This window comes from Macrotis lagotis, chromosome 3, assembly GCF_037893015.1.
Source record: "Macrotis lagotis isolate mMagLag1 chromosome 3, bilby.v1.9.chrom.fasta, whole genome shotgun sequence".
In the NCBI taxonomy this organism is placed as follows: Eukaryota; Metazoa; Chordata; class Mammalia; order Peramelemorphia; family Peramelidae; genus Macrotis; species Macrotis lagotis.
The window spans coordinates 91,688,412-91,711,255 of NC_133660.1; the positions used below are offsets into that span (position 1 = coordinate 91,688,412).

At 36.8% G+C, this 22,844-nt stretch overlaps 1 protein-coding gene and 1 pseudogene across 12 annotated transcripts in view; both read left to right on the forward strand.

Moving 5' to 3' along the window:
• The window catches only part of NEK1 (NIMA related kinase 1), a 163,867-nt gene that overhangs the window by 37,122 nt on the left and 103,901 nt on the right, over positions 1–22,844 (forward strand). For all 12 annotated transcript variants that reach the window (XM_074228986.1, XM_074228988.1, XM_074228982.1 and 9 more), the window contains 2 exons: positions 2,224–2,284; positions 8,720–8,877. In XM_074228986.1, the coding sequence (XP_074085087.1) occupies positions 2,224–2,284; positions 8,720–8,877 (219 nt within the window). The remainder of the gene's footprint in view (positions 1–2,223; positions 2,285–8,719; positions 8,878–22,844) is intronic.
• LOC141517699 (small ribosomal subunit protein mS29 pseudogene) lies at positions 10,558–13,767 on the forward strand (annotated as a pseudogene).

The following is a 22,844-nucleotide window of genomic DNA, read 5'->3' on the forward strand; positions in this document are numbered from 1 at the left end:
TATAGTAACTAAACTGATGTTCTTAGAAAATTTTTAAATGATGTGATTCTTAGCACTCTCTAATCTTGCTTTTTTGGATGAATGGGCTACATAGGATGGAAGATCATTTTATACTTTTCTTTGTTATATGGGTTGTCATGGCCTAACAATTCATAACAAAGTAATTGGCTCATTGGTGGAGTCTCTTGCAATCTAGACTGGACCTCAAAGAGAGGACACAGTCTGGTCTTGTGCCTTTTCTAAACTAACCAGCTTATGCATTAACAGTGATGTTCTGTGGGGATTTCATTAAATAGCCTGAATATGAAAGATCATTTCATAAAAAAGTTAGAACAGGATTAGCAGATGAAACTTTTTCAATTCTGTGGCTAGAAAGAGAAACAAGGCATAGAGCAGATCACAAAATATAAACTTGACTATTTCAGTTATTTAGAAATTTTAAATAGTTACATCAGTAAAACATTTTCAAAACATCTATACCTTCTGAAACACTATTCCATTCCAATAACATCTACACATACACACAATCCCTTGTAATAAATATTATTGTGTACAGGGGAAGAGAATTAGGGAATCTTTTCGTTGGACATCTCTACTAAAAAATTGGCTACAAAAATTTAAAGTCATTCAAAGGTCAGGAAGAGAGAGACACACTGATATCTTTAGAACTATACATTTACTCCTTTCAGATTAATAATTTGGAGCTATCCCAGAGGAGTGACTGAATTTTTAATACCCTTTCACTCAGCTGTCAAAGTCTGGCAGTTCCACCATATATTAAGACATTCACAGTACTTGTTTTGGGGGTACCAAAACAAATATTGGAGAATAATTGAACAACTTGAGGATATAAATGTTCTAGAATCTTATCTTTTTTTTTTAGGGTTTGTTTTTTTTTTTTGCAAGACAATGGGGTTAAGTGACTTGCCCAAGGCCACACAGCTAGGTGTCTGGGATGGGATTTGAACTCAGCTACTCCTGACTCCAGGGCTAGTGCTCTATTCACTGCGCCACCTAGCTGCCCCTAGAATCTTACTCTATTAAAAGAAATTATCTTAGAAATACAAGGAAAAATGGGAAGACCCAAATGAACTGACAGAGATCAAAGAAAATAGATTCAAGAGGACAGTATACACAATACTTGAAGTAATGTAAACTAAATACAATTCGGAATTGAGATTAAATACAATAGCCAGTATTGTTGCTTGAATATGCATGTGAACTATAGGCATCAGTATTGCATATGCTATCATCTGGGGTCACAATATTAGGTCTTTTTTGTTACAAGGGAAACTTCTTTTTCTAGTTCTGGTGTGTGTGTGTGTGTGTGTGTGTGTGTGTGTGTGTGTGTGTGTGTAAAGAGATGTTATTGTGATGGAATAGTGTTTGAGAAGCAATAGTTTTTAAAATGTTACTGTTGATCATGTTTTTAAATTAATCATTTCTGATATTAACACTCCTCTTCTTTCCCTCACTCTTCACCTAGAATTGAAAACTTTATTTTAACAAAGAAAAAGTTGAAGCAAAATATATACTTCAATGATCTTGTATGACAGTGAATATGACATTTTGCCTTGGTAATCCCCCAACTCTGCTTTAGATGGAAGTTCATTTTCTATTTTCTAGAAAATAGGCTTCTTTTTGCCCTCTTTTCATTTATGTTTTTCCAGGCATTGTGTATCTTGTTTTTCTAGTTCTTTTTATTTCATCAATTAATACAGATTAATATATTTAACAATATAAATATAATATCAGTTAATAAATCTTCCAGTTAACTTGAATTTAAATTTGACTTTTATATCAGTGCCTGCCTTTTCCTATAACATGCACAAAGTTAAAATACAAAGAGGAGAGATAAGCATTGTGTGTGTGTGTGTGTGTGTGTGTGTGTGTGTGTGTGTGTGTGTCTGGATCTATATGTCTGTGTCTGTGTGTGTCTGTGTATGCATGCTTATACCAGTACAGTTTATTAGCTTATGGAATCTGTGTTGCCAAAAACAAGAAATAAGTTTAGAAACATTAGAGTAGAATATGAATATAATTTGGTAAAGGGTTTATTTGATATTTAAATTTTAATTTTGTACTTGTAATTTTTTATTTATATTTCAATGTAATTTAAGTAATATAGAGAAGATTTTATTGCTTACTAATTTACTTAACAATCTTTTTTCTTTTGAAGATTAACGTGTTTTTATAAACTTTTTCTCCCCTTTGTAATCTAAGCTTATTGCCGAAGAATTTAGTCACAGAGCATTTCACAAATTTGGAGCTCATCATGTGCCAGGTAAAAAACATGTCTTTAGATAACTAATTATCCAGTTTTTGAAAAGGCTAGTTGAACTATATTTGCCTAGTTTAACTAGTTTGAACTAGTATTTCTATAATATAAAATAACAAAAATAATTGTTTCAACAATAAATAATTTGTATAATCCAGGTTGGGTGATTAAATAGCATAAATGTTTAGATTCTTTTCTGTTCTGAAGTATGAGAGTATGTAAAGATTAAACTTCTAATATATTTGCTGATGTTCCCTCAGATAATCTTAACTCCTTATTTTGGTAGTTTACACAACTTCAGTGACCTGCTCCTCTACTCCACATTATTGCCCATTCTTACTTTTGTTGTCTAATATAGTTTTCCAAAATAATGTTTAAAAAAATCCAAAAAAAAAATCTGATCTTAATCTTTTATTATTCCATTTTTCTCAGTGTATTTATCCTCTCTGTGACCTCTGATCACTACATCCCTTTCTATTTTCTTAGATCATTCCCTCTGTTCTGGCCATTCTCTGCTCCCTTTCCATTCTGGACCCTTTGGTGAGCTAGTTCAAATTGACACTATTTTCTTCTTTCAAGTCCCTGGTCCCCTTGTCCTGACTCCCATTGTGCCAAGCCAAACCCCATCCCTGCATCCCCTCCTCCCCAATCTCTCTCTTTTGCCCCTGCTAATGGACTACGGAACAGGCTTATAGAAGTTAGGCAACAGGTGACTGAGTCTACTACAAGTATCTGCTCTGTCACTTTAACTGGACCCTCACTGCAGTGATGTCCTCTTTCTGCTCCTTCTGATGCTGTTTCACAGCAAATGTGCTAACCCTTTTTTTGTGTCCCCAAACCATTCATTTCACCTCTTACCCTGCACTCTCAGCTGAAAATCTTGATTCACTGTCAATCCCACATTGAGGTAGTTTGCCTCAACCTGCTTCTTTTCCCCTTTTCCTTATCTCTCAGCCTCCTGGCATCTTCTTCACTCCAGTCTCTGATGATAAGGTGGCCCTTCTCCTTAAAGAGGCCACCCACTCCACCTATGCACTTGGTTCTCTTTCCCCTGTCCATCCTAACAGATGACCCCCCCCCACTATCAGATTGTATTTTTTAATCTTTACCTATATACTGAGTCTTTCCATTGCTAATCATGAAAAGATCCCATATCTCTTTATTCTTAGAAAACACCAGATCCTGCCATCTCTTCTAGCTATTATTTTGGATCTCTTTCCCTTCTCAACTCAAGTTCTTGAAAAAAACTCAAGTTCAATAGCCCTACTTCCTCCCTTCTCAACTCTCTGTACTCTATCTTCTGAATTTAGTATTTATAACTCTTCCTCTAAAGTTGAAAATGACCCCTGAGTTGCTGGATCTAAGGGGATTTTCCTTGTAGCATTTGACACTACTGATAACATTTTCTTTTCAGATATTCTCTCATTTCTGCATTTTTTGGGGTGATTCTACTGCCTTTTTTGTGCTTCTCTTGCTTATCTGACTGCTCCTTGTCTGTTTCTATTTCTGGATCTTGTTCTATCTCATGTCCACTAATTGGGCTTGTTCTCCAAGGTTCAGTCCTGGGCCCTCTCTTCTTTGCTTTATTCTCTTTCACAAGTTTACTTGTCATCTCTATGCAAATGATTTCCAAATCTATATGGGGAGAGGAATGAATTTACTAAGCATGTAATATATGCCATACATGGATTTAAGTGCTGGTTTAAACAAAACCCCATCAAAGGGGAAAGTTTACAGTTTAAGATGAGGAGGTGATATATAAAGGAATGCTAGATTGAAAGGCCCAGGCACTAGGAGGCAGTTCCAGAGTTGTAAGGGAGGAGAGAAGGACTTGAGCTAGACATCAGAGGGGACATCATCATTCATTAGTTCTATGTCTAAGGGAAGAGTCTATGACCAAAGAAAGGATACAGAAAAATCACAGAAGATAAAATGAACAGTTTTGATTAGATGAAATTAAAGGTTTTGCACAAACAAAACCAGTGCAGCTAAAATTAGAATTAAGTAATAGAGAGGAAAATTATAGCAGGTTTCTCTGATAAGGATCCCATTTGCAAGATATTTATATCTTGCATATATGTGTATGTATGTATATACATAAAGGTTCCATGATTTAAATTTTTGAGAATAAGAACTGTTCCTCAAATGATAGGAACAGGCAGTTCTCAAAGGATGAAATGTAAGCTATCAATAGTCTTACAAAAGGAATGTTCCATGTCACCAATAATTAAAGAAATGCAAATTAAAATAATTCTGAAGTTCTACTTCGCACTTTGGATATGCAGAGTTGACAAAAATGACAAACATTAGAGTGACTGAGGGGAAATAGGTGTTTTTACAACACACTATTGGAGCTGTGACTTGGCCCAGCCATTATTGAAAGTCTTTTGAAACTATATGCCCCCCCAAATTATTAACTATACTCTTTTCATCTACTGATAGCATTTTTAGGTTTCTATATGAGAGACATCTAAGAAAAAAAAAAAGTGGAAAAGTATTAATAACAATAACAATTCTTTTTTTTGTAATGGTAATAGACTGGAAAGTTAGAAAAAGCCATAAGTTATAGTGATGATACCTGTTCTGTTTTATTTCTCTCTGACTGTTCATGTCTGACTCTTCTTTTTTGCTGGCAAAGATTCTGGAATGGTTTGTTATTTCCTTCCCCAACTCATTTTACAGAGGAAGAAACTGAGGCAATTGGGGTGAAATGATTTTCTCAGGGTCATACAGCTAGTGAGTGTCTGAGGCTGCTTTTGAATTGCCACCTAGCTGCCCTTCGGGTTAAAGCTGAACAAATTATGATTTGGAATACTCCTAAGCCATATGTAATTATGAAGGTGGTGGTTACGAAGACAACTGAGAAGATTTTTCTGAACTGATGAGGACTGAAGTAGACAAAACCAGCAGAACAGTATGTGTGTGTGTGTGTGGGGGGGGTCTGCACACAGATACACACACACACACACACACAATAAGAAAGACAACTTTGAAAGACTTAAGAACTCTGATTAGTGTAGTGATCAGTTATGAGTAGAGGATTAATGATGAAACATACCCCTCACATCCTGACAGAGGTGTTAGATGAACTCAGTATAGTTAAAGGCATATTTTTTTAAAGACATTTCTGATATAGGAATTTGTTTCACTTATATCTTACAAGGGTTGGTTGGTTTGTGTTGTTTTTTTTTTCCAAAGAGTGGGGAGGGAAAAAAAGAGAAAATAGATTTTTTATGATTAACAAAATAAAATTTTAAAAAATTATAAAACCCTGGACATAGCATCAAGTATCATCATAAAGAAAGAAATAGATTATATTTTGACAGGGAAAAGCTTGTTATTAACATGGGGGCTATTGCCTATAGTTAGACCATCCATTTGTTAGAACTAAGATCAGAATCAGTGAAGACGAGAAAGAAGGAAGAGGCCCCAAAATGATAAAGAACTATGATGTTTAAAAGAGTTTAACCCTGAATTATTATTATTATTATTATTATTAATTATTATCATATTATTATTATTATTATTATTTAGTTTTTACAAGGCAATGGGGTTAAGTGGCTTGTCCAAGGCCACACAGCTAGGTAATTATTAAGTGTCTGAGTCTGGATTTGAACTCAGGTACTCCTGACTCCAGGGCCGGTGCTCTGTCCACTGCGCCACCTAGCCGCCCCCTGAATTATTATTAAGTAATTGAAAATCAAAAATGGTAAACAGACGCAGAAATGATATCAACTCAGATTATGGTCATTTCATTGCAAGATTTGACCATTGCAAATTAATACAGTAAGAAAACTAAAAGAGTCTAGACAATGCCCTAATTAGCAAATATCTGACAGAAGAAATATGGCAATTAAAGGCAATACTTGTTTAGAATATAAGGATGGTGGATGACAGCAGTATCATTTCATAAAACAGATTGAAGCAATTCAAGGTAAAACTATTTTAAAGAAACCTTGGTAAAATATTCAGTTTAGCAAAATTAAACCAAAGTCAATTATGTATTAAAATGACAGGAGAACTACAAATGTAGAAAACAAAAGATTGAGAAAAATGGTTAGAAATTTTTTTTTCCATCAACAGTAATAGAACCACCAAACTAGAATCCTGCTCTGTTTGCTTATAAAGGGAGCACCATATGGAATACTTAAGGAAAAATAACCAGTTTGGACTGTGTATATACACAGTAGAGAGCAACTAAATACATGAGCTTAAACAATTGTGAGGGCATTGAAATATGTATATGCAATATATCTTAAAGAAGGGAAGATACAAAAGGCATGAAAACATCTCAGATCTTATTATTAATATTAGGGAAAAATATTACTAAGAGATGTCTTCATCTATTCCAAATCTGTGAAAGGTATTTTTCTATGAATCATTGTCATCTTTGATGGTTTTAGTAGGGAATAAGCAGGCTTCCAAAGGCTTTTATTCAACAGTGGATCATATTTTAATCATTTCTTAGTTAAATAAAAAATGTAGAAAATACAAGATTCCATTACTTATTGTTTCTTGATTATGAAAAATGTATTGGGATTTGTTAAGAAATATGAGGATATTGTGAGTTAATCACATCATTCCTCACAAGTATGCAGGCTTGCAGCACCCTGCCTAGTGGCTCAGGGAGACCGTGGGATCCATTCCCTAGATCTTTAGATCTTTGGCCTTTTATCTGATTGTTTTGACAGACGTCTCAGGGACTGAGGGAGTGGAAGGCTTTTAGAGCAGTCAGGGATTGCATGGTATATAGTCTTTTGACTCACTCCAGTTGTCCACAAAGACATTGTATTAGGAAAAGTTTATGAACCTTGAATAGCAGGATTAGATGAAGTTTACTAACCTGATTATGATCAGGGGAACTTTGCATTCTTTGCTTATATGCAACTGACTGAAAAAAATCAGTACTGAGAATTTCCTGGTATATAGGCAGGTCAATCAGTGGTCAAATAAGTGAATTATTTCTGTTATGTGGATCTAACAGTAGGCAGATCCTCACAGCTTTGTTCTACGGTCTGTTTTAAAACAAAGTATTTTCAACCCATTCATCAAGTTTCCATGGAAGATGTAACAAGAGAAATGTCTGTTTAATGATCCTCTAATTAAAATTCAAGTGTCACAAAAAACAGTATATTTGTCAAAGGCATTCACCACTGTGATGGAACAGCTTCAAGGAGGGATTCCCTAGGAATAGAGGTCCTCCAGATCCTCCTGTTTACAGGTGATTGCCCCCAGAACATTGTGGAACCTTCCAAAAGAGATTTGAGATTACCCAATGAAGTTTGGTCTGTTCATCTGCAAGGAAAGACCCAATGAATGAAAAATGAGTGTTGCTGCAATGTCTCAATCCATTTAGATGGATTTTCTACAGAGGGAGTAAGCAAGCATTTATCAGACATCTCATGTGCCAGTCACTCTGCTATGCCCAACAATGGCATGTGTATTTTGTATCAACTGTACAGCTGAAAAATGAGTCAGGTCCAGGATTGAGCAAAAGAACACTTACCAGAGTTGCTTTTGGTAAAATGGCACAGCTTCCCCTGAAAACCAAGGCCTGTGTTTTCAATACAATTTTACAACACTTTTACTTTACATTAAACTTAAGTATCAGAGAACAGCAGAAAGGAGTGTGCTACATGTGAACAAATTGCAAGACCTATTCAGTTTGGAATCCTAAGAAAAAGAATATTGAGATGTCAAGAAATTATAGAAGAAAAAGGTGGATAAAATGTTCATGAGGCAGAATTAGGGGGGGATCAGATTGCTAGAGTCTACTGTTGGCACCCCTGTGATTTTGTAAAAAGCAAGAATGTCTCCAACACCTCAGGTAACTGTCCCCTGGAAACCTGTGGTAGTGCCTGATGGGAAGATGTGAATGAGCTCTAGTGTTGTTAGAGATAATTCTTGAATTGATGAGATCACCAATCCATTCAATTGTTTTCCTTCATCTAGTATTGAGGTAGAATTAATTTTTTAACCATAAATCTTAATCTACACTAATTCATCTCAGTGAAATTATGTCACAGTTGTCACTTATAATGCAGTATTTAAGAACATTACAGTTGGATAGTTTTTTAGATTAATAACTGATTGTTTTGGTTTGGTAAACTGACCTATCTATTGAAATTTGGTATTTACCTGAATAGTTTCCTCATGTAAGTTATATTGGCTTTGTTGTTAGAACAATCATCCTTCTCATCATCAACCATCATTAACTATATTCCACTTTTTGAATTCAACATTGGGTGATTGAATTTTTTGTTTTTGGCTTTGCATTGATTTTGTTGAACTGGACAATTATATTTTTAAAGTAAAGGAGTCTTTGAAATTAAATGATTAAAACTCAAGAGTTAACAACCTGAAAGGATTTTAACTAAAATTCTGATAAAATGAACCCTTAAAAAAAAGCTAATGTATATTTTTTTGTCCTTTCTCATGTAGCCAAAAGACCAGCTCAGGGACAAATCTCTGCATCTCCTGCTCCTGCACAGAAAATTACAAAGCCTGCTGCTAAATATGGAGTGTCTTTAACATGTAAGAAAGTGGTTGAAATGCCTAAAAAATTTAATGAAAAGAAGCCTCCTTCAAGATACAAACAGGTATAATCATCATAATAAACAGCATTCTTAGCATAATAAAAATTTTATTTTTACATTACTTTTCCCCCCATCGTATCCCTTTTTTTCTTTTCTCAGTCAATGGTTAAAATGAAGATTCAAAGAGTTTAAAAGGTTTAGCAAAATTAACAAGCAAAATGAACAAATCTGATATTAAATGTAGTATTCCATATCCATAAGTCTTTTTGTTTTAGGGCTTTTTTTTGTTTTGCAAGTCAAATGGGGTTAAGTGGCTTGCCCAAGGCCACACAGCTAGGTCATTATTAAGTGTCTGAGACCGGATTTGAACCCAGGTACTCCTGACTCCAGGGCCAGTGCTTTATCCACTGTGCCACCTAGCCACCCCCATAAGTCTGCTTTTTTCATAACTCTTGTTTGAAGCCACTCTTTTTAATTAAAGATTTTATTTATTTTGAGTTTTACAATTTTTCCCCAATCTTATTTCCCTCCCCCCCCACAGAAGGCAGTTTGTCAGTCTTTACATTGTTTCCATGGTGTACATTGATCCAAATTGAGTGTGATGAGAGAGAAATCATATCCTTAAAGAAGAAACATACAGTATAAGAGATAACAAGATCAGACAATAAGATAGCAATTTTTTTTTTCTAAATTAAAAGGAATAGTCCTTGAACTTTGTTCAAACTCCACAGTTCTTTCTTTGGATACAGATGGTATTCTCCATTGCAGACAGCCCCAAATTGTCCCTGGATTGTTGCACAGATGAAATAAGCATGTCCAACAAGGTTAATCATCACCTCCCTTGTTGCTGATAGGGTGTACAGTGTTTTTCTGGTTCTGCTCATCTCACTCAGCATCAGTTCATGCAAATCCCTACAGGCTTCCCTGAATTCCCTTCCCTCCTGGTTTCTAAATGATTTCCAATTCTTTGCTACCACAAACAGGGCTTCTGTGAACATTTTAGTACAAGTGATGTTTTTACCCTTTTCCTCATCTCTTCAGGATATAGATCCAGTAGTGGTACTTTACATTAAACTTAAGTATCAGAGAACAGTAGTGGTATTGCTGGATCAAAGGGTATGCACATATTTGTTGCCCTTTGGGCATAGTTCCAAATCTCTCTCCAGAAAGGTTGGATGAGTTCTCAGATCCACCAACAATGTAATAAGTCGTTATCCTTTCTGGTCATGCTAGCCAGTCTGAGAGGTGTGAGGTGGTGTAGTACCTAAGAGAAACTTTAATTTTCATTTCTCTAATAATTAATGATTTAGAGCAATTTTTCATATGGCTATGGATTGCTTTGATATCCTCATCTGTAAATTGCCTTTGCATATCCTTTCACCATTTGTCAACTGGGAAATGGCTTTTTTTTTTAAAAATATGACTCAGTTCTCTGTATATTTTAGAAATGAGTCCTTTGTCAGAAACATTAGTTGTAAAGATAGTTTACTACATTATTTTGATCTTGGTTGCAGTAGTTTTATCTGTGCAAAAAAGCTTTTTAATTTTAATTTAATTCTATCAAAAGTAAGTACAAGTGAATCTTAAGAGAGATGCAGGATTCTTGATTCATTAAGAAGGCAAGCCGGAAGGAGGGAGCCTGAGCTTAACCAACCCCGCCATGGCATCGGCCTGGGCAGGCCGGGGACGTGTCTGCACCCCCTGAGCCGCCGGCGGCTGGAGGCAGCCGCGGCTGCGCCCTGAGCCACTTCCTGCCGCGGGGCTCGCTCCTGCCGCCGCCGGGACCGCAGGAATGATGCTGAGCAAGTTGATAAAGTTGGTCTCCAAGAGTCATAAGTTGGACCTAGTATGCCTTCTGCATGTGGACAGTAGGGCATCACAAAGCATTGCTGTCAGTTTGGATGCCCAGGTTCCAGATGAGAAATCAAGAGCCATTTCTCGAACTCAGGAGAGTAACCCGGCCAAGCACGGAAATCAGCACCTGTGTCAGCACTACAGCATTCCCCTAGAGGAACTGAAGACTATTTTCCCACATGGACTGCTCCCTCGTTATGGAACGCAGGTGAAGACCTTCAATGAAGCCTGCCTAATGGTACAGGAGCCAGCCCTCGAGCTCTTGAACTTCTTGAAAAATACAAACTTTGCCAACCCTGCTATCCAATATGTCCTCTATGGAGAAAAGGGCACAGGAAAAACTCTTTCTCTTTGCCATGCAGTTCATTTCTGTGCAAAACAGAACTGGCTGATAATGCATGTTCCAGATGCTCACTGCTGGGTGAAAAATTGTCAGGATCTTCTACAGTCTACCTACAACAAGGAACGTTATGATCAACCTCTGAAAGCTTCAACTTGGCTAAAGAATTTCAGAACCTCAAATGAGCGGTTCCTGAATCAGATCAAAATCCAACAAAAGTACATCTGGAACAAACGGGAAAGCATTGAGGAGGGTAGACCCCTTGGAGAAGTTGTTGAGCAGGGTCTAACTCGAGTGAAAAATGCCAGTGATGCTGTCGGGATTGTGATGAAAGAGCTAAAACGGCAAAGTTCTTCAGGTTCCTTCCGCCTTCTGGTGGCAGTGGATGGTGTCAATGCTCTCTGGGGGAGAACCACACTGAAAAAAGACAAAAGCCTGGCTTCCCCAGAGGAACTGACTCTTGTTCATAATTTGAAGAAAATGATGACTAATGATTGGCATGGAGGGTCTATTGTGCTGAGTCTGAGCCAGACTGGTTCACTCTTTAAACCCAGAGCTGCCTATCTGTCCCAGGACTTGCTAGGAAAGGAAGGTTTTGATAACCTAGACCCCTTTGTTCCCATTCAAGTTTACAATTATACTCCAAAAGAGTTTGAAAGTTGTATTCAATATTATTTGGAAAACAGATGGCTTCAGCACAAGAAAGCTCACACAGAAGAAGGGAAAAAGGAGCTGCTTTTCCTGAGTAGCTCAAATCCCTGGCAGTTAGAACGACTCTGTGCTTATCTCTAAATCTCCATCAGGCCTAGTGCTTGGTATGTATCCATCTGAAGCAGAAGGGAAAGTCTTCCTCCAGAGGCAACCAAGTTTCTCTGTCTGGACAGTTCCTGAGGCTCGGAGCCTGTTGCAGGCCTCTCTCAAGCTCTAGAGCATGCTTCCCAAGTGTGACCAGATTTCCTTTTGAAGTGACTGCAGCAGCTGAAGATTCCATCTTTGGTTTTGTCACTCATGTCAGAATGTAATCATTGAACACTGTTCTCAGAAACAGGATGCTATGGTCCTTCCTTCTGTAAAAAAGCAAAACAAAAAAAAAGATAAAATGCTTTAAAAAAAAGGCAAGTGAAATTCAGTTAACAATCCAAAGTGCTTTTGTGATGCCCTGAGTATTATTTATGGACCAAGGACCTATGGTACATTTCAAATACTCAATGCCAATGGAGCCACATTGATTTGTATAGGGACAAGAACTTATTTCCATGGTATTTTCAACAGACGGTCATCAATCAAAACTGAAGCCATTGACTGTTTACCTCAAGTTGAAGTCAATCTGTCCCTAGCTGAAAACCCAACTGAACAAGAGGTTTTGAATATCATAGGCCTCTTTCATGTGGCAAAGCAACTGATTCTATTCCAGTTGAGATTTACAAGGTGGGGGATCTAATGTTCATGCAAAAGCTGACTGAAATTTCTTGGGTTGTATGGCATGAGAAGGTAAAGAGGAGCAAAGACTTCTCATTTGTCCATCTCTATAAAGGTAAAGGGAATAGATTGTCTTGTGACAATCATACAGGTGTTTATCTCTCAGTCCTTGCTGGTAAGTTTTATGGCAGAATCTTCCTCAATAGGTTGAACCTCCCTTAGAGTCAATATGATGTCAGAAAGGTCAAGGAATAGGCAATATGCTTGCTGCCTAACAACTCCAGGAAAAATGTGAGGAATAGAAGAGAGTGTTTATAGGTGCTGTCAGTCGGGGGGCGGGGGGCTTAGAGACAATTATGCCTAGAGAAGTTCATCAGTGTTGTATGTCAGTTCCATGATGGTGAGAGTGGATGATGTTCTTGAGATTTCCCAGTCACCAGTGGAGTAAAACAAAGATGTATCCTTGCTCTCATACTTTTTAGCATAGTATTTTCAGCCACATTATCAAACACCTTCACTGGCCTCAGAGCAGCCCTGTGGTGAGAACCTGCAGCGGGAATCAGGGAAGTTACTCAGCACTTCCAGAGCACCCAGCGCACAGATGGTAAGGGGGTAAGGAGATACTGCAAAGGTTTCTCTGCTCTCTCTGGGGCAGGACTCTGCTGTTTGCCCACCCTCAGATCCAGGTTGCAGTCTGGGTCCCCATACCACCATAGCCAAGCAGGGACCCTCTTTACAGCTCCAGGGCAGAGGGGAGGACCTGTGGTCATCCACATCCCAGAGCACAGGCAAGAGAACAGTCAGAGTCTCTCATAAAACCTTGGAGGAATTGTGGGTTTTCCCCAAACTCTGCAAAGCCTTGGAAGTGCAGTAAAAGAGTCATAGTCTGAGGAAATGAGCAAATAACAGAAAAAGAAGAATCTGACCATAGAAAGTTTACTTTGGTCCCATGGAGGAACAAAGTATATATATTTAGAAGATGACAAAGTTGAAACTTATATATCCAAAGCCTCCAAGAGAAATAGGAAATGGGCTCAGGCAATAGAAGAGCTCAAATAAGACTTTGGAAAACAAGTAAGGAAGGTACAGGAAAAATCGGAAGAGAAATGAGAGTGATGCAGGTAAATCAAGAAAACCAAGCTTGGTGAAAGAAATACAAAAAATACTGAAGAAAACAACATGTTAAAAACCAGTTTAGGCCAAATGGAAAAAAAATAACCTAAAAGGCAAATGAAGAGAAGAATGCCTTAAAAAGCAGAATTGGTCAGCTGGAAAAGGAAATAAAAAAGTTCTCTGAAGAAGATAATTCCTGCGGGTGGCTAGGTGGCACAGTGGATAAAGCACTGGTCCTGGAGTCAGGAGTACCTGGGTTCAAATCTGGTCTCAAGACACTTAATAATGACCTAGCTGTGTGGCCTTGGGCAAGCCACTTAACCCCATTTGCCTTGCAAAAACCTAAAAAAAAAAAAAGATAATTCCTTCAAATATGGAATGGAGTTGAGGGAAGCTGATGACTTTGGAAGAAATCAAGAAAAAATAAAATAATACTAAAAGAATGAAAAATTAGAAGAAAATATGAAATGTCTCATTAGAAAAACCATTGACCTCATAAACAGATCCAGAAAGGATTAATTTAAAAATTATTGGGCTACCTGAAAGTCACAACCAGGAAAAGAGCCTAGACTTCATTTTTCAAGAAATAGTATGGCAAAATTGCCCTGAGATCCTAGAAGCAGGAGGATAAAATAGAAATTGAGGGAATTCACTGATCACCTCCTGAAAGAGATACCAAAAGAAAAATTCCCAGGAATATTATAGTCAATTTTCAAAACTCCCAAGTCAAAGAGAAAATACTACAAGCTCCCAGAAACAAACACTTCAACTATCATGACTCTATAGTTAGGATAACAGGACTTGGCAGCATCTATATTAAGGGCTCGTAGGGCTTGGAATATGATGTTCCAGAAGGCAAAAGATATTGGTTTACAACCAAGAATCAACTATCCAGCAAAACTGAACATCCTCTTTCAAGGGAAAAGATGGACCTTCAATGAAACAGGATTTTCAAACTTTCCTGTTGAAATGACCAGAAAATTTGATTTCAAAGTAAGAACTCAGGTGAAACAGAGAGGGGGTGGATGAGAAGGACTAATTATGAGGAATTTAATGATGAACTGTTGCATTCCTGCATGGGAAGAAACTGATAACTTATATGAACCTTCTCATTTATAAGAGCAGTGAGAATGAGCATATTTGAGGTACAGGAGAGAATTGAATATAATAGTATAATATAGTATAAATATGTAGTCAGTGGGTGATGAAAGGATTGGGAGGAAGGGAAAGGAGAGGTAGAATGGACTAGAATATTTCACATAAAAGAGTCAAAGCTTTTGCAATGGAATAGAACAGGGGAAGGTGAGGGGGAATGAGTGAGCCTTCGTTTTCATCAGAAATGGCTCAGAGAGGAAATAATATATACACTTTATAGGATATAGAAATCTATCTTACCCTAGAGAAAAATGAGAGGAAAGGGATGCGAAAAAGGGATACCTGGGGGGAAGGGGGGAATGTATTTGATAGAAGTTTGTAGAGGAGAGGGAAGACCTTGGGAGAGGATAATCAGATACAATACCCTTCTGAGCAAAGGCAGGGTGAAAGGAAAGAGAGAATAGAATAAATGAGAGTGGGGAGGTATAGAATGGAGGGAGATATAGCTAGTAATAGTAACTGTGGGAAAAGATATCAAAGTAATTTCTCTGGTGGACTTAGGATAAAGCATGCAACTCGTTCCAGTGACAGAGCAGATGAAATCAGAACATAGACTGAAGTATACTTCCCCCCCTCACTATTCTTTGAGGTTTCTCTATCTTTTTTTGGGGGGGGGGTGCTTTCACAAAATTATTGTAATAACATAAAATAAACCATAAAAGAAAAAAAGAAACATTTATAGTTAAAAAAATGTTTTTATTCTTTAAAAAACTTACCTCCTTCCTTCACATCATACAATAAGATTATGCTGTGCTTTGTCAGAATAAGTTATTTTAGTCTGTAGGTCTTTTCCTTTTTCCATTTGGAAAAATCATATTCTAAACTTTACCTTCTATTAATCTGTTTGCTGCATCAAAGAACCAGAATATTGATCACTCAAGATTATGCAGCAAACAGATTAATAGAAGGGAAAGATCTTTTTCTTTTGGTTAGTTTTGTTTCTTTGATTTCAAAGTTCTGGAGTTTGGCAGTCTTTTTCTGAGGGTATAAAATTTGGCGCCCTCTGAATTTTATTTTCATTTGGTTCTATTCTTCAGTGGTTTTCTTTTGCTATTTATGAAATATATATGTTGATTTTGTTTGATTATTATTTTCAGTAGTTGTAAAAAATTATCCTTCCTTGTCCTGTTTTTCAGGTTAATTGGTTTTGATAGGATGACTTAAATGTAACTATCCTAGGTGTCATTCTCAACTTCATAATCTCTCTCCCTCCCCTTGCTCCATATAAAAACTCTTGCTGAGTTTTGTCATTGTCGTCTTGTGACATCTCTTCATCTTTCTTTCTCTCATCTGATATTGCCAGCATCCTGATGAATTACTTCACACCTAGTCTATTGGTTGGTTGCCATGCTTTAAGTTTGTTCCCAACCCTAACCCATCCTTCCCATAGCTATCAAAATTGATTTTTTTCCCTAAAGAACAGATCTAAACATTTTACTTCTATACAATAAATTCCATTGGTTTCCCATTTCTTCAACAAAATCATAAAATCCTTTAAAAGTCCTTCAAGAACTTAATCCTTTTCCACCTTTCTAGTCTTTTTACTTCTTTTCTTCTCATACTCTGCAGTCCAGTGAAACTGGCCTCCTTGCTGTTCCTCAAACAAGATATTCCATCTGACAAAGCATTTTCATGGGCTGTTTTCCATTACTGAAATTCTTCACCTACTTTATTTAAGTCTCACCTCCCTTCTACAAGAAGCCTTTCTAGGGGGCAGCTAGGTGGCGGCTAGGTGGCGTAGTGGATAAAGCACTGGCCCTGGAGTCAGGAGTACCTGGGTTCAAATCCGGTCTCAGACACTTAATAATGACCTAGCTGTGTGGCCTTGGGCAAGCCACTTAACCTGGTTTGCCTTGAAAAAAACCTAAACAAAAAAGCCTCTCTGGAACTCCATTACTACTTAAGCCTTCCCTCTCTTTATTACCTAGAATTTATTCTGTTTATTCTGATTTTGATATTTATCCCTCTGTTTTGTTTTTTCCTTTCAACTGTTCTTGTGGCCAAGACAGTTTTTTGGTCTTGACTTTCTACTTGGAATTACTACAAGATTATGTTCATCTTGTTGAATTTTATCTTGTCATTCTCTTAACACATAACATTTCCTCACTGTATTAGAAATTTTCTTCTTTTCACTCATTCCTTCAGTCTTTCCACTAAGGATGACTGGCCAAATTAAATTTTTCTTTAACTCTGCAATAGCAAAAACATTGTCATTCTTGCCCCTTGGTACTGAACCTAGGGTGGGAGTATAATGCTCAAAGTAGTCATAATTAATCTCTCCATTTTCAGTTTGGGGTTTGGGCAACCAGAAGATCTGGCTTGATAATAGTTTATTGACCTTGTCTCCTTTGATAGTATTGAACTATGACACCCACAAGAAATAGCTGATAGAGCTAGTGTCTGAGTATTGTTCTTCTCCCTAGTCTTACAGGAAGTAGCTGAATGGGTTTCCAGGGACTTTATACTGGAGTGAAACAGTTCACACCTTTGCAAATATTGGTCCTTACACTGTTCCAGGACACATCTCCACATTGTCCCAGCCCTGGTTGGGAAGGAGGTATCTGGGCTCTAATCTTTGCTCCAGTTTTGGCTGAGTCCACAAAGTTTGAAACTATAGTCTTCTAGATGGAGAAAGTAGAAATGAGATTATGTTCTTAGCTCTTTGCCCCCTCTACCATTTCTAGATGAGGTTTAGGAAGGGTTAATAGAATTGTAGATTTATACTTAACTTTTAATTCTTGATACTTGTAGATGATTCGACCCTGATGGTCATGGTCCTGTAAGTACTAAGTAATGGAAAATCATCTTAAGTATTTAAGAATAAGGCAAAGCCTAGAACTTTGTTGTTTAGTTGTGTCCAACTCTTAATGACTTCATTTTAGGTTTTCTTGGCAAAAATGCTGAAGTGATTTGCCCTTTTCTTCCCCAGTACATTTTAGAGATGAAGAAACTTGAGTTAAAGAGGGTGTAGTGACTTGGCCAGGGTTATCCAGCTAGTGTTTGACATTGGATTTAAACTCATTTTTCCTGACTCCAGGACCAGGACCCTATCCACTATACAACCTAGCTGCCCCAGGGACCTAGAAAACCTAACTCTAACTCTGTGATAGCCCCTCGAAAGGAGCACTGCCAAGTCTTTGCAGCAGATGAACCTTAGTATGACTATCCTGGAGGCCAGGACTCTATCAGTCAAACTAGGTTTTACCAGCTCATAATAGTCCAATGCAAAAAGCTGATATGAGAATTTAGAGGAATTGAGAAGTTAAGTCATCTTAGTAAAATCTTTTATTTGCTGTGACAGGTCCCTTCCCAGTCTTCACTCAAAAGCAAGGTATTGGACTGGAGGAACTTTAAAATCCTTGAATCCTTCCCAGCATCATCTGGTAGACACAGGTGTAGTCTAAGAGGTATCAAAGAAGTGGAGTATCTAAAATAAAGTGAGCAATTTAATATTTAAAGATGAAGCAAAGACCTTATAGACATATATGAAGTGCATTTTGTATCTACATAATGCCTGAAGACTTGGTGGAATCTCCCTCTTTAACACTGGGTGCATCTTCATTGGGGAGCATTTACAGGAGCATATGTAGAAGAATCATGCCGATTGAGGAATGAATGCTTTTTTTGATCTACACTTTTGAAAGTAATACATCAGAGTTACTTTAAGTATTGAATAAACCCAAGAGTAATTTCTTGGTGCCTCCACCCCCCCCACCTCCACCCCACCTCCCCTGTGTTTATTTAGATTAGGGGTGGGTAACCATTTTTCCTTCAAGTGCCATTTGGATATTTATATCATCATTCACCTGCTATATTTGGTCTAATGTTTAAATCACCCTTGAAAAGCTCCTTACCTACAGTTGCTGTGGTAGCACCAAACCAAATGATTTTGCTGACCTTATGTGGCCTGCAGGTCAGACATTCCTTTCACCTGGTCTGGAGACTAACCAGAGAGACTGATGCCACTGCTCTGTACTGATTCCTCATAATAATGATGGTGATCAGTTACTTCTTTTCTCCTTCAAATTCCTATCTTCATTTGTCCCTGTGATTTAGTCAGGTATCTTTATTTATTTTTTAATTGATATTTTATTTTTCCAAATACATATTGTACAAGTTTTTCAACATTCATTTATATGCCTCTGTATATTTTTAAGTTATAAAATTCCTTCCACCCTCCCTTTCCATCCCCCATCCCCTCAGCAGTGAACAGTTATGTTAATATTGTACATACATGTTTGTGTTAAACATATTTGAAGAATAGTCATTTTTGGTATGAGGAGTTGGGATTCAGGTAAAGAAATACAGAAGAGATATTTTTTTAAAAAGTGAATGTAATTTTCATCAGATTCTAAAGGATTTTTTTGTCTTGTTTTGTTTTTCTTCCTCTGGATGAGGATAGCATTGACCATAGCTGGTCTAATTTAGTTGTCCTAGCTCTCTGAACTGCTGAGAGGAGCAATTTCCATAAAGGAGGAAAATCTCACCATGTCATTGTTGATGATTCTGCTTCTGGCAGTCAGCATCAGATCCTGTAATTCATTCCATGCTTCTCTGGCATCTGATCATTTATGGTTTCTTATAAAATGATAGTCCATTACTTGTACAAAAATATTTATAGCAGCCCTGTTTGTGGTGGCAAAGAACTGGAAATCAAGTAAATGTCCTTCAATTGGGGAATGGCTTAGCAAACTGTGGTATATGTGTGTCATGGAACACTATTGTTCTATTAGAAACCAGGAGGGATGGGATTTCAGGGAAGCCTGGAGGGATTTTCATGAACTGATGCTGAGTGAGATGAGCAGAACCAGAAAAACACTGTACACCCTAACAGCAACATGGAGTGATGTTCAAGCTTGAAGGACTTGCTCATTCCATCAGTGCAACAATTGGGAACAATATTGGGCTGTCTGCAAAGGAGAATGCCATCTGTATTCAGATAAAGAGCCATGGAGTTTGAACAAATTGCAAGGACTATTCCCTTTAATTTAGAAAAAAAAAACCATATCTTATAGTCTGATCTTGTTACCTCTTAGACTTCTCTTCTTTAAGGGTATGATTTCTCTCATCACACCCAATTTGGATCAAGGTACAACATGGAAACAAAGTAAAGACTGACAGAGTGCTTTCCATGGGGGTGGGGTGGGGGGAGGGAAGCAAGATTGGGGCGGGGAATTGTAAAACTCAAATAATATCTTTAATAAAAAATAAATTTAAAAAATGATAGTTTTCCATAATATTTTTGTATCATACCTTGTTTAACCATTCCCAATTGATGGGCATCCCCTCAATTTCCAATTCTTTGCCACTGCTGAAAGAGCTGCTATGAATATTTGGAACATGTAGGACTTTTCCCATTTTTTTATGATTCCTTCTAGTTTTAGGCCTAGAATTGGAATTGCAGGGTGTGAACAGTTTAATTGCTCTTTGGGCATAGCTTCATATTGTTCTCAGAATGGTTAGATCTATTCACAACACCACCAGCATCAGTGTCCCAATCCTCCCATAACCTCTCCAACATAGATCATTTTCCCTTTTTGTAATCCTTGCCAATCTGATAGGTGTGAGGAGATACCTTAGACTTGTTTTAATTGCATTTCTCTAATCAATAATGATTTGGAGCATTTTTTCATATGATTGTATATATCTTTGATTTCTTCATTTGAAAACTATATCCTTTGGCCATTTATCAGTTGGGGAATGACTTTGCAACATTATAAACTTGATGCAGTTCTTTATGTATTTTAGAAATGAGACCTTTATCAGAACTCCTACTTGTGAAGATTGTTTCCCAGTCAAAATTTCTACTTTCTTTCTAATTTTGGCAGCATTGATTTTATTAGGGCAAAATTTTAATATAGTCAGAATCATTCATTTTGCAGTTTATAATGTACTCTATTTCTTGTTTGGTCAATGAATAAGTAATTTGATTTGGGTAGAAATGTTATTTTTTTAATTATAAAGATTTTATTTATTTTGAATTTTACAATTTTTCCCCTAATCTTACTTCCATCCTCCCATCCCCCACAGAAGGCAATTTGCCAGTCTTTACATTGTTTCTATGGTATACATTGATCCAAATTGAATGTGATGAGAGAGAAAAATCATATCCTTAAGGAAGAAACATAAAGGATAAGAGATAGCAAGATCAGACAATAAGATATCTGGTTTTTTTTTTCTAAATTAAAGGTAATAGTCCTTGGTCTTTGTTCAAACTCTATAGTTCTTTCTCTGGATACAGATGGTATTTCCATTGTAAACAGCCCCAAATTGTCCCCGATTGTTTCACTGATGGAATGACTGAGTCCATTAGTGTTGATCATCACCCCCATGTTGCTGTTAGGAAATACAGATGTTTTTCTGGTTCTGCTCATCTCACTCAGCATCAGTTCATGCAAATCCCTCTAGACTTCCCTGAATTCCCATCAGGCTAATCTGTGGCTAATTCAGGCTCCCAGGCTCTCCCCAGTCCCATGCTCCTGGCAGAGTCCACCTTCTGCACCTGGACTCATCCACAATCGCGGAAGAGAAATCCTGAGGTAGATGTTCTTTCTCCTGGCTTTTCTTTCTGGGTTTTGTTGGTCGGATTTCTGTTAAGAGGTTTGTTTCATGTCATATATGGGGGAAGATCAGGAGATTTTAGAACTACACCTATCTTCTTTCTGCCATCTTGACCAGAAGTCTATGAAATGTCATTTTTATTATAGTAACTTGATTCAACCATGAACAATTGATACTTTTACAATTACTTAGATATGACTTTATTTGGGTGAGATGTCCTTTATAATTGTCTTCCGTACAGTTTGGGGTTTGTCTTGGGGGGTAGATTGCCAAGTATTTAATGTTGGCTACATTTACTTGAAATGAAGTTTATTTTATATCCTGCTGCTTTACTAAATTTGTTAATTGTTTCGAGGACTTTTTTAAGATGATTTTCTCAGGTTCTCTAAGTATATCATCATATCACCTTCAAAGAGTGAAAGCTTTGCTTCCTCATTGCCAATCCTGAATCTAATTTCTTTTTCTTCTGGTATTGCTAAAGCAAACATTTCTAATACTATATTGAATAGTAATGGTGATAATGAGCATTCTTGTTGCACTCCTGATCTTATTTGGAATTACTCCGAGTTTCTCCGACCATTACATATAATATTTGTTGATGGTTTAGGTAGATATTTTAAGGAAAACTCCATTTATTCCTAAGCTTTCTAGTGTTTTTAGTGTTATATTTTTATCAAAGGCTTTTTCAGCATCTCGTGAGATAATTATGTGATTTCTGTTGGTCTTGTTATTGATATGTTCAATTATATTGAATGTTTTCCCAATATTGAACCATCCCTGCCTACCTAGTTTAAGTCCTACCTGATCATGGTGTATTATCCTAGTAATAACTTGCTTGTAATCTCATTGCTAAAATTTTATTTATGATTTTTGCATCAATGTTCATTAGGGAGATTGGTCTGTAATTTTCTTTTGTCTATTTTGGTTCTTCCTCATTTAGGTATCAGTATCATGTTGGTGTCATAAAAGAAATTTGGCAGAACTCCTATTTTTTTTAAATAGTTTATGTGGAATGGGGATTACTTGTTCCTTGAATACTTGTAAATCCATCTGGATCTGGATACTTTTTCTTAAACAGTTTATTAATGATTTCTTCAGTTTCTTTTTCTGAAATGGTTTTATTTAAATATGCTATGTCCTCTTCTGTTAATCTCAGCAGTTTGTATTTTGTAAATATCCATTTGATTCAGGTTATCAAATTTATTGGCATACAGTTTGGCAAAGTAGCTCTCTTTCCTCCTCATGGGTGTTTTTTTTTATTTTTGATATTGATAATTTGGTTATCTTCTTTCTTTTTAAAATCAGAATAACCTGAGGTTTATCTGTTTTATTGGCTTTTTTCTTTTTTTTCTCTTTTTAAATTAATAATCTTTATTGTTTCTTTGAGGACGTTGTTTCTTTGTTTATGTTTATTTTATTTTTGTACAAATGATTTTTTAATACATTATTAAAATAGTCTTGTTTAAGAGTAAACATAATAACCCCTCCCCCCAAAAAATATAGGCAATAAAGTAAAGAAATAATAATAATAATAATAATAATAATAATAATAATAATAGGGGCAGCTAAGTGGCACATGGGTTGGAGC